The following is a 22,351-nucleotide window of genomic DNA, read 5'->3' as shown; positions in this document are numbered from 1 at the left end:
TTCTAAAAAGATAAGATCTACAAATTTTAACAAAATTCAGGTATGAAGAGATGATGTGTGATCTGAACAGAGAAAGAGGGGTGGGAGAGGGAATCCTGCCTTCAATTTTCAGAGTCCGTGCCCCTGGCCTCTGCCTCTCAACAGTATCCTAATGAACAACTAGATTGCTAACATTCTATATTTCTTACAAAAGTGTGGAACGCCTGACGTCATCTTGATGTAATCAAAACTGTAATACCTAGAGCATTTCCTTTAGAAATTACATATATGAGAGGGTCTTATTGGGATCAAAATTATGGTTAGTGCTCTAAAAGACTAAAATAAGTACATATTATGGGAAATGTTGCATATCCATGTTGGACTGTGGGTTGGTGTGCTGTGCGGGAGGGTTTGTGGGTCTGATGTTCTGCAGACCAGGGGGGGGGCCGAACAGGGATGCCAATACTCACTATTCTTATATCCGTATTGGTACCATGTATAGGGGCGAGTTCCCCGGTGTCCTTAAAATGGCAATAAAGTGTGTTGTCAAAAAAAAAAAAAAAATAAGGATATATTTTCTGAGTTTTCAAATAGCGAGAAAGCACTTTTAAATTATTTGTTACCTTTATGTTTTTTTATCCAGTTGACCACTTGATTAAATGTTGCACTTAGGGGAGAGGATGTGGTGTTACTTCCAGAACTGCAGACTTTGCAACTGGGGAACCAGGTTGGAGTTTCTGCTTCAGCTCGACATTCTGTGATTCTGGTCAAATCACTTAGTCTCCCCATGTCTACAACCAAAATGAATTTGTTCTTGTGTGATGTAACCAATGCTCATGTAAAGCACTCCAATACCTGACAAGTCTGCACTATATAACACTGCAAAAACACAAAATAATAAGTGTTTTGCACACTTCTGTCATTGGGCTATATTTGGGCTACATCTGGGTGATTTTGGGCTACATTTGGGCTCTTTTGTCTCCGGTGGCCATCTTGGGAGATTTATTTGTTATGAAGTTTCCTAATTTCCTCATTTACTGCAGTCTCCTCAGTAGGAAATACTTTCAGTTTTTTACTTTGATTCCAAAGGTATTCAAATGTGTCACACATTTGCCATAAATGCAGAATGTTAGCACTCTTTTTGCTCATTAGATCACTGTAGTAAAGCTACTGCTCACCAGGGAAAACTGCTGCTGGTATTGAAAGTGCATGTTTCAGTCTGCATGTCAGAATTTTTTAATGAAATAGAAGAGGATTTGAGAAGTCACTCAAAATGTGCCCTAATTTTTCTTTCTGCAGCACTAATCATACTTTTTATGGAAAAATGAACCCCCTCATTTTGTTCCTTTTTAAATTAAATGTTTTAAGAGTTACCACTTTAATCCAAGCAAGATGGCTTCAGGTGTGCCATACGTTTATCATAAGTAGGACTGTTAGCGCTCTAGTTGTTCTTTGGAACACTCTGGGAAGCTGCAGTAGAACACAAAAGAATCAACTGACAGTCTCTGCCCTTGTTGGATGTACATGTTTTACTGAGAATGTCAGACTTCATTCTCACATGACTGAGAAAGATAATGTGAATTTACAGAAAATAAGCTCTCAGTTTAGCTTATAGATCACCTTCCAAACCTCTGTGGGAAAAGCATGAGAAAATATTTTTCTCTCAATCATGATATCCCAGCAGAAGGCTTTTTCACATGGTGAAATCACCTTAGAACATACCACAATTCCTAAAATGAGTATGTTACCATTAACAAATGATTTATAATGTAACTAAAGTCTTAAAACCTTCTATTAACTGCAATGCTTTTTAATGAGGTGCTATCATGTATATTGGTCCCAAGATCTCAGGATGAGATGTGTGGTTAGGCTCCGCCCACATATATATATGATTTTACTTTTGATTTTCTCAGGAACTACTGAACAGATTGACACCAGACCTGCTAAAGGCACATCCCTGACCGGAGGACTACCTCTCTGCCAAATTTCAAGTAATTCTGTTCAGCCGTTCGGGCTGTACCTTGGACTAAAAGGTCCCTATGGAAAATTGCATGGGGAAAACGCGTTTTGGGACCCCCCTTTTTTCTCAGCCCCCGCTTGACGAATCCCCCCCGAGACTTTCAGGGTAGGAGCGGAGCGGAGCGCCCCACGTATTTTGAAAATTTCGCGAGGATTCGTCAACCGGCGTCAAAGTTATTCCAAATAGAATGTTGCGGATTTCCTATGGAAACACGGTCCTAACTATAACTATCTAGACCGCCAGTAGATAATATATATATATATATCTCTATGTCTTTCCTGCCAGTGTGGTGTTTGTGGGCTGCTCCGTGCTCATGTGGTGAGGCCACCCTGAAGAGCCTGGGGCTCCGGAAACGGGGGAACGCTGTTGCTTCTTGATGATATATATATATATATATATATATATATATATATATATATGCAATAACTCGCCTTCACTTTTCCTTTCGCCAAACAAACGAGCGCAGACCCAAAAGTTCTTGTGGTTAATTTATTTTAGCCGTTATCCGCCATTACGCGTTTCGGGCGATCCCGCGCTTGATCAAATGACAACTCTTAGGCTGATGACCACTCTATTTAAAGTGCAAGTGACAACAACTAATGGACATAGAAGAAATACATCAGTACAGCAAAGAGGTACTATGTTCAATACAATACTCGCATGAATGTGAACATCATAGTATGCCAATCTGTACATATACCATAAATTTGAAATACATATATATATATATGTCTCAATCTCACAATATTTGCATGAATGCAAAATGAATTTACGTTGCATAATGCCCAAAAATAAATATTTAAGTGGAGGTGCTAATCCCATAGTGAATATAATTAAAGTGCAAATAGCCATGTTCTAAATATTAAAAATTCACAGGATGTTAGAAGGTGACCCTACAAGGTCTCAAAATTTTATCAACCCGTTGTGGCTTAATGACCATTTTCATCATAGGTCAGAATAATGTGCAAATTGCAAGAATGTTTTCAAGGTGCAAAACAGCTCAGGATGACAGTTAATAAATACTTAAATGCATTATTTTAGGTAGACCCAAACGGAAATTGTACATAATAAAATAGAGGTATAAAATCTACTTTCTATTCACAATTCCTAAAATCAATGCTAAAACCTTATAAATATACATATAAATATATAAATATCATCCTAAAAATTGTTGTTTTTTTTTTGTTTTTTTTTTGCCTGAAAATATAATTCCCTAAAACTTTTTCAATGGTGAAGATCAGATATGTACATCCTGTTAAGGGGATCAAAACAATAAAAAAGAAAGTCTTGTTTTTATGCTATATTCAAGTTACTGTACATCTATAGATTTGTTTTTGTTTATGTTTTAGCAAGCATGTTATTATTACAAAAACGTATATAAGTCCTCACTATTGTTTAATCCCAAGGGGTGTTTAGAATCCAACGGGAGGATGTATGTTGTTTCCAACCTCCTCAATTTGGATTCCCTATCTCCTCCTCTCTTTTGTGGGATAACTGTATCAATTACAAAATAATTCAAATATTTTGCGTCACTATTGTGAGTACTCTTAAAGTGTCTTGCAACAGGGTAGTTCTCGTCGTTATTACGGATTGCTCGTAAGTGCTGAAGGATATATATGTATATATATATATATATATATATATATATATGGATATATATATGTGGGGCACATATAATATAGTGTTTCCGGGGTCCCGCGCATGGGCGGGAATATTCTAATGCTTATGACTTTGATGAGGATCCCCTGGAAGAGAAAGGAAGGAAATTGTGGAGTCTGCCCCCGACTGGAGTGGAATAGTCTAGGGGGAGTGGAGGGAAGTCGGTGGGGGTGGAGGCAGAGCGGGAGGTGTTAGTTTTGCCTCTGCCTTTGTTGTTGTTACCCCTGTAACTGCCTCTTTGGTAACCCCTAGTGAAGGTGGATTGGGTAGGGGCCTTGTAGGAAGTGGAGGCTCTGTCGGAGGAGTAGCCTCTGGTGGTGCTTCTAAAGGAGGAACAGCGAAAAGAGCGCCTGGGAGCTTGCGACTGCAAGGCTCCCATAGATTTTGCCGTGTCTGTGTCCTTTTTCATTTTTTCGAGGGCTACGTCGACATTAGGGCCAAACAGGTGTTTCTAATCAAAGGGGTGGTTGAGGATGGAACTCCAAGCCTCAGGTTTGAACCCTGAAATGCGTAGCCAGGCATGCCTATGCAGAAGGACGCTAGTATTTATTGCCCTGGAGGCGGTGTCAGCTGCATCGAGGGCACAACGGATGGAGGTATTAGTGATAGTTTTACCCTCCTGAATTAGTTTGTTGGCTCTATGTTTATATTTGTCAGGGACGTGTTGCATTATTGACTCCAGCTCATCATAATGTGCCCTGTCATATCTGGCTAGGAGCGCTTGGGTGTTAGCAATGCGCAATATGTTGGCTGCTTGGGATGCTGTCCGCTTGCCAGAGGCGTCCAGGAGTTTAGACTCCTTATCTGGCGGTGGAGCCTCACCTGATGCCTGGGAATTGGCACGTTTCCTCGCATTGGAGACTACCAGGGAGTCTAGTGGTGCGGGGCCTCTAATGTAGGTTGGATCTGTTGGGGCGGCCTTATATTTATTCTCAATGCGAGGGTTGATGACCCTGGCCCTAACCGGGTCTTTAAAGACCTCTGGTGCGTGCTTAATAACCCCCTTAAGCATGGGCAGAATTGAGGTGGACCTCTGTGCAGTGCCAAATGGAACGGAAAAGATCGTCCTGCGGGACATTAGGGACGTCTGGGATGTTGTAGCCGTCCCATGGGTCTGGGGAGCCTGTAGGAGTAGGGTCCCCTGTTGGTTGGTTGTCCGCCCCGTCCCCTGCGTCATAGATAATGTCCTCATCATCATCCTCATCCGGAGATGGTGTTGGAGAATGATGGTGTGGGGCTGACGGAGTAGGAGGAGGTGGAGGAGGAGGAGGAGGAAGAGGTAAAGGAATCCTCAAAGGGGAGGTGGCCAAGTCTCTAATTTTTGGTGGTGGAGCTGGTGCAGGCTTGTCCAGTGATCTTTTTCTGGTGCCAAGCGGCAAGGTTTTTTGGTAAGGATCGGGTCGAAACAGTTCCTCTGTAAGGGGCAGATCCTTCGGTGCCAATGGTGTCGGAGCCGTGGGTTTTTTAGCCGTCGATTCGGCACTGGTTCTCTGTTTGGAACCGTGGGGTTTAGAAGTGTCTTTTGACTTCCTCGGTTCGTTTCGGTTTTGAGGTTTGGGAGTCTAGGCTTTTCGGCTTCTTGCTCGGCTCCGAGGATGTTATTGGTGCCGAGGAGCCGGTGCCAGTCTTCGGGGCCGAGTGCTTCGGTGTCGAGTTCGGTGCGGACGAGGAAAGGGGCGTTTTCTTTTTCGGTGCCGGTGTCGATGAGAGTTTTTCGGCACAGAGGGTAGGCTGGCTCAAGCCCGAGCTGCCTGAAGGCTTGATGGGCTTCTTAAACGGGCCCGGAAGTGAGGTATGGGAAGCAGTCTCTTGGTGTATACCTAGGCGCGAAGGCGTGACCGAAGCCTTTTTTAATGGCGTGGAGGGGGGCTTGGGGTCGGGGTCGACGTTTGTACTCATGCCCCTCTGTGCCGAAATTATGTCCTGGACGTCGGAGTCGTCAGCTTCGGAGGCGCTGACAAGACCTTCTTCGGTGTGCTGTTGTTCCGGAACATCAACGCCTTCTTCGAAGATGTCGTCGGGGATTGAAGTCGCAGAGTGAGGCCATAGTTCTCCTTGCTCGTCGGTCTCGGATCATCTTCTTCGATCGGAAGGAGGCGCAAGCTGGCCAGTCCCTCGCCTCGTGTTCTGGAGAGAGGCAGAGGTTGCACACCTCATGTAGATCAGTGTAGGGAAACTTCGACCCACATCGAGGACACTTTTTAAATGGCGTCCTTTCCATGAGCCAGGACAGGAGCCTAGGTAGGCCCGAAGGCCTTCATCGACGACTGGAATCGAAGACTTCGATTGTTGAGAGTCGCGTCGAGTGTGGAGAACGCGATCGAGAAAATACCGTCGAAGGGGGAAGGATTGCACGCCGAACAGGAAAACTGGAACGGTTCCGAACTGGAGCGCGAAGAACACATCCGAGCCCGATGGTGGAAAAAACAATCTGAGGATGGAGCCGAAGCCCATGCGCAATATGATCCAAAGGAGGAGTCACATACCTTGTGACTTCCAAAGACTTTCCAAGAGAGAAACAACTGCAACATCCGGGCCCAACACCAGATGGCGATCTATGCACAGTGTGTAATCTGCAGCTCATATACCTCGAACAGGAAGTTACTAGTCTCCAAATCAACTTCCTTGAAACATCTAAAATCCACATTAAGCACATCCAGGGCATCTCAAATAGAGCAGAGGAGTTCTTGGGTACATTTGAGTTTCTGGGCTGTGCAAAGAGGGTCATCAAAAGGCTGGTCCTCCAAGGTAGCATTCACCTTCACTCTAGCCATCCAAATAATTGCTACAACATTTGAGGGCTGAGACAGTACAAAAAACAACCTGAGGTACATCATTAGATTCAGTGTCTGATATTTGGACTGGAAAGTGGCACAACAGTGGAATCAACCCACAGGGATGATGGGCAGTTCTGAAAATATTTGCTACGGTGAGCCAAAAGGCTTTGACCTGCGAAGGGTGGGCAAATGAGCTCTCTGGTTTAAGTTTCTTAAGGACCAGGATCAGCTCAGAAGGCGGCAGAGAAGAGCCAGGTATAGGGAAACAGTGCCTCTGATTACCTGAACCTTCTCAGAAGTGAAACAGTTTCCAAAAATGAAGATGCCTTCTCTTTTCTTAAACATTTATAAGGTTTTGTGTCTGAGAACTCCATGGGGGATTTAGCCCATTAGGAGACTTACCTGAAGGAGAGGGATCTGTTGAGGGTCGCCTAACAGGCCGGAGCAGAAATAGTTTGGTTTCCCGCACCCCAATTGCTCTTGCATGAAGGTGCAGGAGTCAGTCACAATGATCAGGTGCCAGACACCATAGGCAAATTTCATGGGGCTTGGAAACAGAAACATGTTTTGACATAGTGGACAGAGCTTGAACCCAGAGACCTTTAGAGAAACAACTGATAATTAAACATCGGGTAAATCAGTAAACATCAAACACAGATCCAGATCTGTGGCGTTAAGTATGAAAAAAAGGAATGAATGCTTGCACGCTACATGGTGCTGTATATATAAGCTGCTGTGTGTTTTTTTCATCTAAATGTACTGTTTTGTGTGTTAGGATTCAACATGTAAAATAAAAACAAATAGGGCTAAAGAGATTAGAAAATATTGCTTCCCAAAAGGCTTGTTTTTGTTGCCTTTAATGCACTGGCTGCAGGAATAACATTTTAAAGTGGTCTGATGATCTCAAATGTGTACAAAGATATTCTATTGCACATGGATAAAAGAGAGAATCCTACAGTTTGCTTCCCAATTTTTCTACAGGATTTAAACTGCTAATTTTCTCCAAACAGTTCTTCTGCAATTGCAGAACCACTGAAAGCTCTAAATGCACCCATCCGACAAGTTAGGCCAACCATTGTTTAAAACTGCTGCTTATTCTCGGTGAATGGCTGTAACAAGCCACTTGGTGGGCGCAATGATGCGATCACATTGGTTTACAGGATTGGCCTTACAGTGTTGTAGAATTGTATCATAACATAGAAGTGTAATTTAATTAGAAAACAGAGCCTGGGAGAAATACACAAATGACATAACTCAAAGTCTTAGTCTGAAGTCCTTATCGGACCTGACTAAGAGCCCCTCAACCCCCTCTGGATGGTGATTTAACTAATATCCGCCCATTATTTAAACTCAAAAACAATGCAAACTGGCTCCATTTTGACACTTACTCTGAAGACTCCATATTAAAAACACTCAACACTCTGAAGCCCTCCAATCACTTCACGGACCCGCTCCCTGCGAACTACCTTAAAGACTTCATCCCTCTCCTACTACCCAGTTGGACTAAGATCATTAACACTTCCCTCCTTCAAGGCTCCATCCCTGACATCCTGAAAATCGGTCAGGTCTCACCTATCCTTAAGAAAACCACGGCGGACCCCTCGGACCCCAACAACTACCGTCCGATATCTAATATACCTATGTTAGCCAAACTCCTGGAAAAATGTGTTAACGTACAACTGAACAGTCACATCGATCGATACAACTTGCTGAACCAATTTCAATCTGGCTTCAGAGCAGGTCACAGCACCGAATCAGCCATGGCTCATGTTGTAGACGACGCGATTAAAATCCTAGACCAGAATGAAGCCTGTCTTCTAATCCTACTCGACCTGTCATCAGCTTTTGACACTGTCAAACACGACAACCTACTTGACCTCTTAAAACACAGAATGGGTATCTCTGGAAAGGTTCTGAACTGGTTCACATCCTTCCTCCAAAACAGATCCCAAAGATTAAAGATCAACCAATCCCTATCCAACCCTATGCCAGTCACATTAGGAGTACCTCAAGGCTCCTCTCTCTCACCCACCTTATTCAACCTCTACATGGAACCTCTCACAGATCTTCTACGCCTCACCAAGATTCACTTCCACATGTACGCAGACCACACTTCAAAAAACACAAACCTGGCTGGCAGAAAACCATCTGAAACTTAATTCTCTCAAAACGGAATTCCTGTTAATTGCACCCCCCAACAAAACCCACACTATCCAGGACTGGATCAAACACCTAACAGCCCTAAATGGACACACGCACATAGTCGACTCAGCGAAATCTCTGGGAATAATGCTAGACAGCAACTTAAAGATGCAGCAACACATTAGCTCCGCAACTAAGGGAGCGAACTTCCAACTAAAGACCCTGAGAAAACTGAAACCCTTTCTGCCTGCACATGATTTCAAACAAGCAGTTCAAGCCCTAGTAATCCCACGAGTAGAGTATGGAGCAGTTACGCTATGCGGCCTCCCAAGATCCTCAACAGCACCATTAAGAGCCACGATCAATGCAGCTGCGAGACTCATCACAGGCTCTAAAAGAAACGCTCACATCTCACCTGACTTGAGAGCCATCGACTGGCTTCCATTTGAAGCCAGAATTCACCTAAAAATTGCCTGCATGATACACAAGGCCCTCTACCACAAAACTCCACAATACCTTGCACAGAAACTAGTTCTCTCTGCAGGCAACAGAGCCTCTAGGAGTGCCAAAACTCTTCTCCTTCAACCTCAACGTTTTGCCAAGAAAAAAACCTATAACCGTACCTTCTCAGGTATGGCTCCGAAGATATGGAACGCTTTGCCCAGTGAAACAAGAATGAACCCCTCCACCTCTTCCTTCAAAAAAGAAGTGAAAGCTATCCTCATGGCTAAATTCACTTGAACTCTATATCTATTCATTGTGATTTTGTCTAACTGTCTGTTGTCTATGTATATTGTACTTTGCCTCCTTCCTGCTTGTAAAGGGCTCCGATACTCCGCGCTATATAAAACTTTCAAATAAAATAATAATAAATAAATAAAATTCCTACAGAGCGGATGTTTTCTAGTGTCACAATACTTGAGTGTCAAAGGTTTTCCCACTGATGGGTGCTAATTAGGGCTTTAGGTCAGTGTGAGAAGTTGGCCTGGTATATGATGCTCACTAGTTAAAGTGACCACCTTGTACCATGCCAAGCAACCCTTATGGTGTGGTTGTAAGTCAACCTTTTCGGACTAGCTGCCCTAGTGGTAGCGTAGGCTAAGCAGTCTTTGAGGCTAAACTCGTGAAGCGTGTTAAGCCAGCTGTTTTACCAAATGCAACCCCCTTTTATACCAATGAAAGGACACCACACAGATATATATTCAAAATATATATGTATTTTTTTCTCAAAGTAACCCCTAGTCTCTTTATGAGCACAGGAGCACAAATCGTCAAACAAGATTACAGTAGAATACACAGAAGTTGCACTTTATATGGATAGGCCCTGGTGGCCGCTCGAACCATATACTAAAATAGTGGTATAAGTACCACGAACAGAAAAGGGAAAAAGCCTAGGGCCTCTAGAATCGCTGGGCCTACAAGGAGCTAACTTCAGTTAGTGACCAGGAGGTCCACGGGTGGCGTGTGCAGAGCAAATAGTCACACGCGTGCTCCCATAGGTTTCAATGGGTGCGTAAAAAGTACAAAGTTACTGCAAAGAGGATCTTCCGGATGGACTAGGAACTCAAGATTTGGAACACAGGCACTAGAGATGTAATACTACACTTGGGCACAGGAGTGCCAGCTTTACCTCACCCACAGGAAGCGGGTGCATAGGCCTCGAAGTGCGTCGGGTTTCTTCTATCTGTTCCGTGGAGCCTGAAGACAAAGATGCTGCAGGCGGTCGGTCCGGGAGAGATGCGGTGGATCCAAGAGTGGATCGGAGATGTTGAAGACCTGTAAGCAGAGGGGACAGTGTTCACAGTCACTAGCCAGTGACCAGCGTGGCACCAGGTGGGTACCAGGCAATGTCGGGTGCAAACAGGAAGAAAGGTGTAGCTTGTCTCTGCAGCCACGTGGTCCCTGGAGGTCGACGACGTCCAGGAGTCGGTTCACGAGCTGTCCCACGCAGGCTCTCGCTGTCGGCGGTGTCGGCGACTTGATCGACGCAAACAAGCCTTGGCAAAAGCAATTGTTGTAGGAGATGAAATAAGCTGATGGTTCTGACCAGCAAGGTCAGAAGGACTGCTCCTTTGGAGGGGAGCAAGGGCCAGTCTGGAGCAACCAGACCAGTGGTGTATTTCGTGAAGTTCGTCGCAAGATGGCTACTAGCCAGCGGGCCAGCAACCGGTTAGGCGCGTCGAGTGGCAAAATGCAGAAGGGCCCCACGCAGATCGTGGAGATGCTGGGGGGCTCACCTTTGGTGCAGATGCTGCTCGAGGGTTGGGCTTCTCAGATCCCAAAGCACAACTTGGAGGGAGCCTCGGTTGTTGCACTTGCAGCTTGTCGTCGTCGTTCCAAGATGGCTGGCTCCACGTGTCTCGTTGCCTCCACGGGACTCCTCTTTTCAGGGACTGTGGATCGGGCGGTGAGAGGTCTGGAGGTCCAGGTCTGGTCAGTCTCTGGGCTCGGGCTCCGGCGGGAGGCGGCGGCAAAGCAGACGTTGATTCGCTGGATGGTGCTTGCGTTAGCAAGGTGGTCACTCCCTGACCACAGGGGAGATTTCCTTCAGTCTTCTGTGCAGCAGAATGTCGAAGTTCCCGTCTTCTTCTTAGTTTCAAGTTGATTCCAGGATGTCTGAAGTCTTAGGACACAGCTCCTACCTTTAAGCGGATTCTAGGGGCCGGACTACCTGCTAGGTCCCTCCCTATGGGTGGGACCAGGAAGGAGGGTGGTTACACCCCCAATCCTTTGTCCAGCTCGCCCCAGGCCCGGGACTGGTGTGCCCCAGGACCGGTTTGAACTGGCATATGCACCGAGGCTCCTTGTGAGCCACAGGCATGTCTGGTTTCTTTCAAGCCCTACCTGACCAAAACACAAAATCCTGTCTGGGGTGGTGCATGCACCCTTTGTCCACGCCTCCCAAGCTGGAAGGACTCCCAGCAGCAGGAGGGCAGACTTGTGTCTGTGGTGGCAGCATCCATTTTGTGGAGCTGAGGCTATGTCTGATTTTACCCGGGTTTCAGGTACTGTACATGTCGTGTCCCTCTAGAAGGGTGGAATGCTAACCCCGTCGCCAGAATTGGCGAGGGGTTAGTATTCCAATTCGTATGACACCCTACTCGACATGTTTTGATAAAGCCAAACCAAAGATAGCATTTAACCGCGAGGTTCATAATGCACTTAAGGGTATATGGTATGACGATATCTGGAAACAGAAGAAGGAAGTTGTTCCGACCACTGCAGACAGGCTCAGCTCATGCCAGAGCACCATCTCACATGGAACCAAGCACTCTGCCTTCAGGATTGTTAGGGCCTGCCATAGGAGTGACTTATAGGTTAACATGTGTCCCATTTAAGGTTAGGTATAGGTATACTACACCTAAGTAAGAGGTGATAACACCAACTTACCCCAGCTGAGTGATCAGCCAGTTGTGTCAAATTGTTAGGCCAAGCCTGGGGTGGCATAATACATGCTTCAGCCCCAGGCTGGCCTTGGGTACACCAATGCCCTGGGTACCTAGTGTACACTGGTACAGGGGCTGACAGGGTGATCCACTTCCAATTGGTTATGCACCTAGGGTGCATAGTTTTAATTTAGTAGAGAGAACAGCAGGCTGGGGGTCTGATTGGCAGGCCCACAGCCTCAATATGTCAAAAACCAGTGAAGCAAAAAGCAAAAATTTGGGGTGACCATAGGATAGCAGACCCTACTCACCTACACAACCCCCCCCCCCCAAAACGCTGGGACATTAAACTAGCCTTGACCAGTCTCGTCTTCATGTCCTAAGTGGAAGTACCTGGAGAGACCATCTGCATTCCCATGGTCAGTACCTGGCCGGTGCTCCACTGTAAAGTCCATCCCCTGTAGGGAAATGGACCACCTAAGCAGTTTGGGGTTTTCACCCTTCATCTGATTTAGCCACAAGAGGGGCTTATGGTCGGTCTGAATCTTGAAGTGAGTGCCAAACAAGTATGGCCTCAGCTTCTTCAGGGCCCACACCACAGCAAAGGCCTCCCTCTCAATAGCTGACCAATTCTTCTCTCTGGGGGTCAACCTTCTGCTAATAAAAGCAATGGGTTGGTCTTGACCATCTACATTAAGTTGTGACAGCACAGCTCCCACACCCAACTCAGAAGCATCTGTTTGGACAATAAACTCTTTGGAGTAGTCAGGACTTTTCAGGATAGGTGCAGAGCACATGGCCTTCTTCAGGTCATCAAATGCCTTTCGACAGCTTACTGTCCACTGAACCTTTTTGGGCATCTTCTTGGATGTCAGATCATTAAGAGGAGTCACAATGGACCCATAGTTCTTAACAAACTTCATGTAGTACCCGGTCAAGCCCAAGAAAGCTCGAACTTGAGTCTGGGTGGTTGGAGGAGACCAGTCCTTGATGGATTGTATCTTACTCTCCAGTGGTTGAACTTGGCCTCCACCTACAAGGTGGCCCAAATATACAACCTTACTCTGCCCTATCTGGCACTTAGTAGCCTTGATAGTGAGGCCTGCCCTTTGCAGAGCCTCAAGAGCCTTCTTCAGGTGGATCAGGTGATCCTCCCAGGTGGAGCTAAAGACAGCAATGTCATCAAGATATGCTGCGCAAAAGTCATACAACCCAGTAAGGACTTGGTTCACCAGCCTTTGGAAGGTGGCAGGTGCATTCTTCAGACCAAAGGGCATCACCACAAACTGGTAGTGCCCACCTGGGGTTGAGAATGCTGTTTTGGCCTTAGACTCCTCAGCTAATCTGAATTGCCAATAGCCAGCTGTTAAGTCAAATGTGCTCAAAAACTTAGCAGAAGCTAGTTTGTCTATGAGCTCATCTGCCCTTGGAATAGGGTGTGCATCTGTCCTGGTGACAGCATTGAGTCCTCTGTAATCCAAACAGAACCTCATCTCTCTCTTGCCATCTTTGGTGTGAGGTTTGGGGACCAGAACCACTGGGCTAGCCCAGGGGCTCTCTGAGGGTTCAATGACACCTAATTCCAGCATTTTATGTACCTCCGCCTTTATACAGTCCCTGACGTGGTCAGGTTGTCTGTAAAGCTTGTTCTTTACAGGCAGACTGTCACCAGTGTCCACCACATGGGTACACCAGTCAGTTTGGCTAGGTATCAAGGAAAACATGTGTTGAAATGATTGTAGAACTTGTCTACATTCAGTCTGCTGATGGGCAGTGAGGTTGCCTCCAAGGGTCACTCCTTCAACTGAGCCATCTTCAGGGTTCTGAGACAACAGGTCTGGGAGAGGGTCACTCTCTTCCTCCTGTCCCTCATCTGTAGCCATGAGCAAGCCCATGTCTGCCCTGTCAACATATGCTTTAAGCCTGTTAACATGGAGTACCCTGTGGGGACTCCTGGGAGTTCCTAGGTCTACCAAGTAGGTGACCTCTCCCTTCTTTTCCAGGATTGTATGGGGTCCAGACCATTTGTCTTAGAGTGCTGCTGGGGCCACTGGCTCCAACACCCATACCTTCTGTCCTGGCTGAAACTCAACCAAGACAGCCTTTTGGTCATGCCAAGCTTTCTGTAAGACCTGGCTTGCCTCAAGGTTTTTGGATGCCTTCTCCATATACTCAGCCATCCTGGAGCGGAGACCAAGTACATAGTCCACTATGTTTGCTTAGGCTTTTTGAGAGGTAACTCCCATCCTTCCTTCACCAAACACAGTGGGCCTCTTACAGGGTGCCCAAACAACAATTCAAAGGGGCTGTAGCCAACTCCTTTTTGTGGGACCTCTCTGTAAGCAAACAGAAGGCAGGGTAGAAGGATGTCCCATCTTCGCCTGAGCTTTTCAGGTAATCCTTTGATCATACCCTTTAGGGTCTTGTTGAATCTCTCAACAAGCCCATTGCATTGTGGGTGATAAGGGGTGGTGAACTTGTAGTTGACACCACATTCCTTCCACATAGCTGTCAAGTATCCTGACATAAAGTTGGTACCTCTGTCAGATACTACCTCCTTAGGAAACCCCACTCTGGAGAATACTCCCAGCAGGGCCCTGGCCACCACAGGTGCTGTAGTGGTCCTAAGGGGAATTGCCTCTGGATACCTGGTGGCATGATCCACTACCACCAGTATAAATCTGTGCCCAGATGCAGTGGGAGGATCCATGGGACCCACTATGTCTATTCCCACTCTTTCAAAGGGGACCCCCACCACAGGTAGTGGTATTAGGGGGGCCTTTGTTGTGCCACCTGATTTGCCACTGGCTTGGCAGGTCACACAGGAGCGACAAAACTCCTTTGTATCTTCATTCATGTGAGGCCAGTGAAAGTGAGGGACAAGCCTGTCCCAAGTCTTGTTCTGGCCTAAGTGTCCTGCTAAAGGAATATCATGGGCCAAGGTAAGAAGGAAGCCCCTAAATTGCAGAGGTATTACCAACCTCCTGGTAGCACCAGGCTTGGGGTCTCTAGCCTCTGAATAAAGGAGCCCTTCATCCCAATACACTTTATGGGTACCTTGAGCATTCCCAGCAGCCTCAGCAGCAGCCAGCTGTCTGAGGGGTTCAAGAGAGGGACAGGATAACTGAGCCTGCCTCAAGTCAGCCCTTGAAGGTCCCCCTGTCCCCAGAAACTCAACCTGATCAGGTTCAAGCTCTTCAGGGACAGTTCCTTCAGGGTCCTCTAGATCAGCTTCCTGGGAAGGCTGATCATCACTCTGAGGCAGGGGGGAAGGCACAGCCTTGACCCTCCTGTTCTTCTTCTTGGTAGGTGCTTGGTCCATTGTTCCAGGATCCAAGACCTGAGGTTCAGTGAGGCACTTTTTGGCCTGTGACCTGGTCACAGCAAGGACATGTGATGATATACCTAACATCTCTGCATGAGTCCTGTACTCCACTTCTGACCATAGAGAACTCTCTAGGTCATTGCCCAACAAACATTCTACTGGGAGGTCTGCACTAACCACAACCCTTTTGAGGCCAGTTACCACTCCCCATGAGAAGTTAAGAACTGCCACACTATGTGAAGTAGTGGCATTGCTGGCATTGGTCACCAGGTAATTCTCACCTGGTATGTACTGTCCAGGGTCCACAAAGCCTGGTGTCACCATAGTGACACTGGCACATGTGTCCCTGTAGGCTTGAGCCACTTTTTCGTTAATTAAAGGAGTCTGTCTGTACTTGCCCAGGTTACTGGGGCTCACAGTCAGGGACAAATCAATGTCCCCATCACAGATCAAGACTGCCTGTGTCAGGGTTCTGTCTAAGTCAGAATCTCCTTCAGTTCCCATAGTGATTCCCACTACACCCTTTGTCTGGGGACCAACACTGCTAACAGTAGTACTGGGAGCAGGTGCCTTAGGGGCAACAGTGTTGGGGGCTCCACCCTTCTTACAATCACTAGTCCACTGAGTTGTATTCTTGCAATGATTGCACCAGGGTTTCTTTTGACCTTCTTTCTTCTTTCCCTTAGTTTTTTGTTTGGACCCACCCTCCTTAGCAGTAGTTTGGGGCCCTGTTGAAGACTTCTGGTCTTTAGATTTCTGATCTCCACCCTTTTGGTCTGTTTTCTTCTGATCACCCCCTTGGCCCTGGTTCTGGTTCTTTTGCTTAACCCTGGTTCTGACCCATTTGTCTGCCTTCTTTCCCAATTCTTGGGGAGAGGTCAGATCAGAGTCAACCAAGTGTTGATGCAGTTGCTGGTTTTGACAGTTATTTAAAATCTGTTCTCTCATCATCAAATTATACAATCCTGTAAAATCAGATACCTTACTTCCCAGCAACCAACCCTCCAAGGCCTTAGTGGCACATTCAACATATTCAGACCAGTCCTGAGTCTGTGTCTTTTGGGTGTCTCTGAACATTAACCTGTACTGTTCAGTGGTTAAGCCAAACCCATCAACTAGAACACTCTTCAGGACTCTGTAATTTCTGACATCCTCTTCTCTAACAGTGAGGAGTCTGTCTCTGCCTCTTCCTTCAAAGGAGAGCCAGAGGATTGCTGCCCACTGGTCTTCAGGAACCTGCTGTACTTTGCAGGCTCTCTCAAGAGCAGTTATCCATTTGTGGATGTCATCCCCACTTTTGTAGGGGGGCACAACCTTAGACAGGTTCCTATTATCAAAGACCCTATCTTTGTCCTTAGGGACAATGCTGCCACCAGTGGGTATAGACCCACTCTCTCTAGGTTGCCTAGCCTTGTTCAGTTTTTCTTCCATCAGGGCTACCTCTAGCTCCTGCTTCCTGATCCTCAGCTGGGCTTCCTGCATTCTGGCCTCATGTTCCCTCCTCTGAGGGGTGGTCATCCTTTTCCTGGAGTGACCTTGAGAGCCTCTAGAGGCATGAGAAGCATTAGAGTCACCTGAGCGATTCCTTTGCCTCCCAAGCCCCTGGTTAAGTCCACTGGGGAGATCCAATGGGATGATCCCATTGTCAGTCCCCAATAGCCTTAGTTTAGCTGGGCCAAGTATAACACTTGGCACTGGGCTAGTTCTCCCTTCATCATCACTACTCTCTGTATCCTCTCCACTTTCCTCCTCTGTAGTATGGTTCTCATCTAAGGGATGGCGATTGGAAAGGGGTACTTCTGTAGCATCTTCAGAAGGGGGGCCTCCTGTTCCTGACCCTAAGGGGGCTAACAGGGAAGCTTTCTTGAGCTCTCTCTGATTTTCATCATTTTGCAAGAGTTCTCTGAGCTCAGCAGAGGTAGGGTTCTTGGGCTGTTTAAGGCCTCTAAGAGTTGCCAAATGCCTGAGCTCATTCTGGTTAAGGGTAGCAAAGATGGATGGTGCCCTCTGGGGGTCACTCTCAACAGAGATGGGTACAGTGGACCCCTCTGCCCCAGCCATTGCTCTTAAGTGTGGGTGGATGTGTTGCAATCTACCTACACTTGGGTTTACCTACTAAACCTATCTAGTAGTTGTAGTCAGGGTGTGCTACTCCCTTTTCTCTACAACAACTAAGTTCAGTAGAACTTATGTATATCTAATCTTGTTTTATATGTACCTACAGGTACCTATGTGATCTTTCAATTGGTAACCAAGAGATTACAATGGTAAAACACAGCAAGCTCAAATCCAACCGCTGCTCACAAGTGTGAGAAGTTGCCCTGGTATATGATGTTCACTAGTTAAAGTGACCACCTTGTACCATGCCAAGCAACCCTTATGGTGTGGTTGTAAGTCAACCTTTTCGGACTAGCTGCCCTAGTGGTAGCGTAGGCTAAGCAGTCTTTGAGGCTAAACTCGTGAAGCGTGTTAAGCCAGCTGTTTTACCAAATGCAACCCCCTTTTATACCAATGAAAGGACACCACACAGATATAAATTCAAAATATATATGTATTTATTTCTCAAAGTAACCCCTAGTCTCTTTATGAGCACAGGAGCACAAATCGTCAAACAAGATTACAGTAGAATACACAGAAGTTGCACTTTATATGGATAGGCCCTGGTAGCCGCTCGAACCATATACTAAAATAGTGGTATAAGTACCACGAACAGAAAAGGGAAAAGGCCTAATCGCTGGGCCTACAAGGAGCTAACTTCAGTTAGTGACCAGGAGGTCCACGGGTGGCGTGTGCAGAGCAAATAGTCACACGCGTGCTCCCATAGGTTTCAATGGGTGCGTAAAAAGTACAAAGTTACTGCAAAGAGGATCTTCCGGATGGACTAGGAACTCAAGATTTGGAACACAGGCACTAGAGATGTAATACTACACTTGGGCACAGGAGTGCCAGCTTTACCTCACCCACAGGAAGCGGGTGCATAGGCCTCGAAGTGCGTCGGGTTTCTTCTATCTGTTCCGTGGAGCCTGAAGACAAAGATGCTGCAGGCGGTCGGTCCGGGAGAGATGCGGTGGATCCAAGAGTGGATCGGAGATGTTGAAGACCTGTAAGCAGAGGGGACAGTGTTCACAGTCACTAGCCAGTGACCAGCGTGGCACCAGGTAGGTACCAGGCAATGTCGGGTGCAAACAGGAAGAAAGGTGTAGCTTGTCTCTGCAGCCACGTGGTCCCTGGAGGTCGACGACGTCCAGGAGTCGGTTCACGAGCTGTCCCACGCAGGCTCTCGCTGTCGGCGGTGTCGGCGGCTTGATCGAAGCAAACAAGCCTTGGCAAAAGCAATTGTTGTAGGAGATGAAATAAGCTGATGGTTCTGACCAGCAAGGTCAGAAGGACTGCTCCTTTGGAGGGGAGCAAGGGCCAGTCTGGAGCAACCAGACCAGCGGTGTATTTCGTGAAGTTCGTCGCCAAGATGGCTACTAGCCAGCGGGCCAGCAACCGGTTAGGCGCGTTGAGTGGCAAAATGCAGAAGGGCCCCACGCAGATCGTGGAGATGCTGGGGGGCTCACCTTTGGTGCAGATGCTGCTCGAGGGTTGGGCTTCTCAGATCCCAAAGCACAACTTGGAGGGAGCCTCGGTTGTTGCACTTGCAGCTTGTCGTCGTCGTTCCAAGATGGCTGGCTCCACGTGTCTCGTTGCCTCCACGGGTCTCCTCTTTTCAGGGACTGTGGATCGGGCGGTGAGAGGTCTGGAGGTCCAGGTCTTGTCAGTCTCTGGGCTCGGGCTCCGGCGGGAGGCGGCGGCAAAGCAGACGTTGATTCGCTGGATGGTGCTTGCGTTAGCAAGGTGGTCACTCCCTGACCACAGGGGAGATTTCCTTCAGTCTTCTGTGCAGCAGAATGTCGAAGTTCCCGTCTTCTTCTTAGTTTCAAGTTGATTCCAGGATGTCTGAAGTCTTAGGACACAGCTCCTACCTTTAAGCGGATTCTAGGGGCCGGACTACCTGCTAGGTCCCTCCCTATGGGTGGGACCAGGAAGGGGGGTGGTTACACCCCCAATCCTTTGTCCAGCTCGCCCCAGGCCCGGGACTGGTGTGCCCCAGGACCGGTTTGAACTGGCATATGCACCGAGGCTCCTTGTGAGCCACAGGCATGTCTGGTTTCTTTCAAGCCCTACCTGACCAATACACAAAATCCTGTCTGGGGTGGTGCATGCACCTCCCCTGGCAGGAAACCCTTTGTCCACACCTCCCAAGCTGGAAGGACTCCCAGCAGCAGGAGGGCAGACTTGTGTCTGTGGTGGCAGCATCCATTTTGTGGAGCTGAGGCTATGTCTGATTTTACCCGGGTTTCAGGTACTGTACATGTCGTGTCCCTCTAGAAGGGTGGAATGCTAACCCCGTCGCCAGAATTGGCGAGGGGTTAGTATTCCAATTCGTATGACACCTTACTCGACATGTTTTGATAAAGCCAAACCAAAGATAGCATTTAACCGCGAGGTTCATAATGCACTTAAGAGTATATGGTATGACAATATCTGGAAACAGTAGAAGGAAGTTGTTCCGACCACTGCAGACAGGCTCAGCTCATGCCAGAGCACCATCTCACATGGAATGAAGCACTCTGCCTTCAGGATTGTTAAGGCCTGCCATAGGAGTGACTTATAGGTTAACATGTGTCCCATTTAAGGTTAGGTATAGGTATACTACACCTAAGTAAGAGGTGATTACACCAACTTACCCCAGCTGAGTGATCAGCCAGTTGTGTCAAATTGTTAGGCCAAGCCTGGGGTGGCATAATACATGCTTCAGCCCCTGGCAGGCCTTGGGTACACCAATGCCCTGGGTACCTAGTGTACACTGGTACAGGGGCTGACAGGGTGATCCACTTCCAATTGGTTATGCACCTAGGGTGCATAGTTTTAATTTAGTAGAGAGAACAGCAGGCTGGGGGTCTGATTGGCAGGCCCACAGCCTCAATATGTCAAAAACCAGTGAAGCAAAAAGCAAAAATTTGGGGTGACCATAGGATAGCAGACCCTACTCTCCTACAGTCAGCAACTTTTATCAGAACTTATGTAAATATGATACAGTTATCATATATTATTTTGTGTGCCAAATGCACAGAGCTGCTCCATACCTGTGGATGATTCACAGCAGTAAGTCTTCTGAGGAATTATATCAGCACTGCATAAAGGACGAAGAAGAATGTTCCTGCAGATACAAAACAAAACCGACTTACAGGAAACCAAAGGCAAAAATGTCAAGACCTTTGGAGGCATTTGAAGGATCAACCCTCTGTCATGTCTAGTGCAGGATCAACCATCAGATATCAAAGGAACAGTGTATCCCTGGCAGGCACCCAGAAAGTATATAATACTCACTAGTGAAAAGGGCAGGGCTGCATGAAAGCTGAGGGATGCAACGGGACTTGGTATGCTACAGGTGAAGGGGATCAGCCATCTAGAAATTGTGGCAACAAATTGGACCAATAAGATGTATGGGGTTTGGCTCATGGTGAAGTCCAGCGAAGGGAGAAGACTCCATAGGGTATATCGATCAACTTACGCATGGGCCATTAATTGGGTAATCAAGCAAGTGGATGTCAGCCCTCTGGTGCCTCTGGGAAGGACTAGCATTCTGGGATATACAGGTATGAGATCAGCCCTGGGACTGACCCGGATAAATAGATTTTGTGAAACTAAGTTTCATCCTGAGAAGGGACAGCAACACTGTAATGTAAAGGGGGAGCGCCAGTGCTCAGGGACTAAGGTAAAGGACCACCCTTTGGGAACAGACCATAAGAGTAAAGGAGCAGCACCAGGAAAAGACTGTACGTTAGCAATTATCGATAGTTTCAGGTTCTATATTTCAGGTTTGAGTGTTGTCAGGGTTACAGCACATTATATATATGCCTAGGTCTAAGTCTGGGTATGAAAGGAGGTGGTGTCATCAGGGATACCAAACAACGAATCTGCTCTCAGGGATTTAAGGTAAATGAAATGGTCCTATGAAACATCCAAAGAATGGAGTAGACTCAGGCCAAACTTAACTGGAGGCAGTGCCACCCAATGGGCAGGACTTCCAACTAACAAGTCAGGCAGCATTACAACCTGTTTGGGCCCCGCAATTATTCTGTCCCAGCACAGCTGTCCTCTTTTTCCTAGGAGCCATCACGTCAGATCGAATCATCTCTCTCCTATATCCATGACCCACAAGAGGTACAAACGTCTCAGCCCTCCTGCCCACTCAATCTGATCCATTCTTTCTCATGAAGCACCTTATCCTACCTCATACACAAAGCCTAATCCTTTCTGAATTACCTATTCAACCTCAGATGTAGATGGAATAGCTATGTACCTGTATTCCTAGTTCTCCTCCGGGGGAAAGCCACTCAAATAATGAGCACTAAATTGTCCCAAACTTCCTAAGCACTTTTTCAAAGTATAAATGTGTTTGCACTTTGTTAGGAAAGCCATATCTTTTTATTTCATATCTTTTAATTTAACGCAAAATAATTTAGCACATTATTAAAAGTCTACATTAACCAATTCGATACCTTTTCCTTGAAAGGGAAAAATAGAAGTATGGGTATTCTAGCAGAGTACCTGCTTGTTTCTGAGAAATACACTCCAATTAAAAGTAACAAATAGTTTCTTACCTGTCGGTGTAGTTTTGCAGCTTGAAGAGCTTTCTGGATTCACTATGCTGTGCATTATTCCGTGGTCTGGTGGTTGGGTCCGAAATCGTAGTCTCTCTTTTGTGTTTTTTTTTTTTTTTTGTAGCCCAGGTGGGCGTCGACGTCCCATCATTTAGTGTACTTCTCGTGACGTCGGCATGCTTCCTGCGGAAGTCCCACCTTGGGGCGCCATCTTCGGGTTCTTTTTTCCCCTTTGTTTTTTTTTTAACCCTAGGCGTTCTTTAGTATTTTCCTTTTTCAATGTATCCACTTTCAGTATTCTTTTGTTCTTTTACTCTCTGTCCTTCCACCTTCCTCTCCTGCCTCATCTTTCTGGCGTAGGTGGGTGGGTTCGCTAGTGAATCCAGAAAGATCTTCAAGCTGCAAAACTA

General features: G+C 46.8%; 1 protein-coding gene across 4 annotated transcripts in view; it reads right to left on the bottom strand.

Annotated features, from left to right (window-relative positions):
* The window catches only part of LOC146870081 (TERF1-interacting nuclear factor 2-like), a 119,481-nt gene that overhangs the window by 7,445 nt on the left and 89,685 nt on the right, over positions 1-22,351 (bottom strand). For 2 of the 4 annotated variants that reach the window (XR_014969071.1, XM_085627818.1), the window contains one exon: positions 20,421-20,494. The exons of the other annotated variants lie outside the window; for them this stretch is intronic. Coding sequence is in view for 1 of the 2 variants with exons in the window: in XM_085627818.1 (XP_085483944.1) it covers positions 20,457-20,494 (38 nt within the window). In the remaining variant the exon portion in view is untranslated. The remainder of the gene's footprint in view (positions 1-20,420; positions 20,495-22,351) is intronic. 4 annotated transcript variants of the gene reach the window in all.

This window comes from Triturus cristatus, chromosome 1_1, assembly GCF_964204655.1.
Source record: "Triturus cristatus chromosome 1_1, aTriCri1.1, whole genome shotgun sequence".
NCBI classification, from domain to species: Eukaryota; Metazoa; Chordata; class Amphibia; order Caudata; family Salamandridae; genus Triturus; species Triturus cristatus.
Note: the sequence above shows the minus strand (reverse complement) of the source record. Positions and strands in the feature narration are given on the sequence as shown.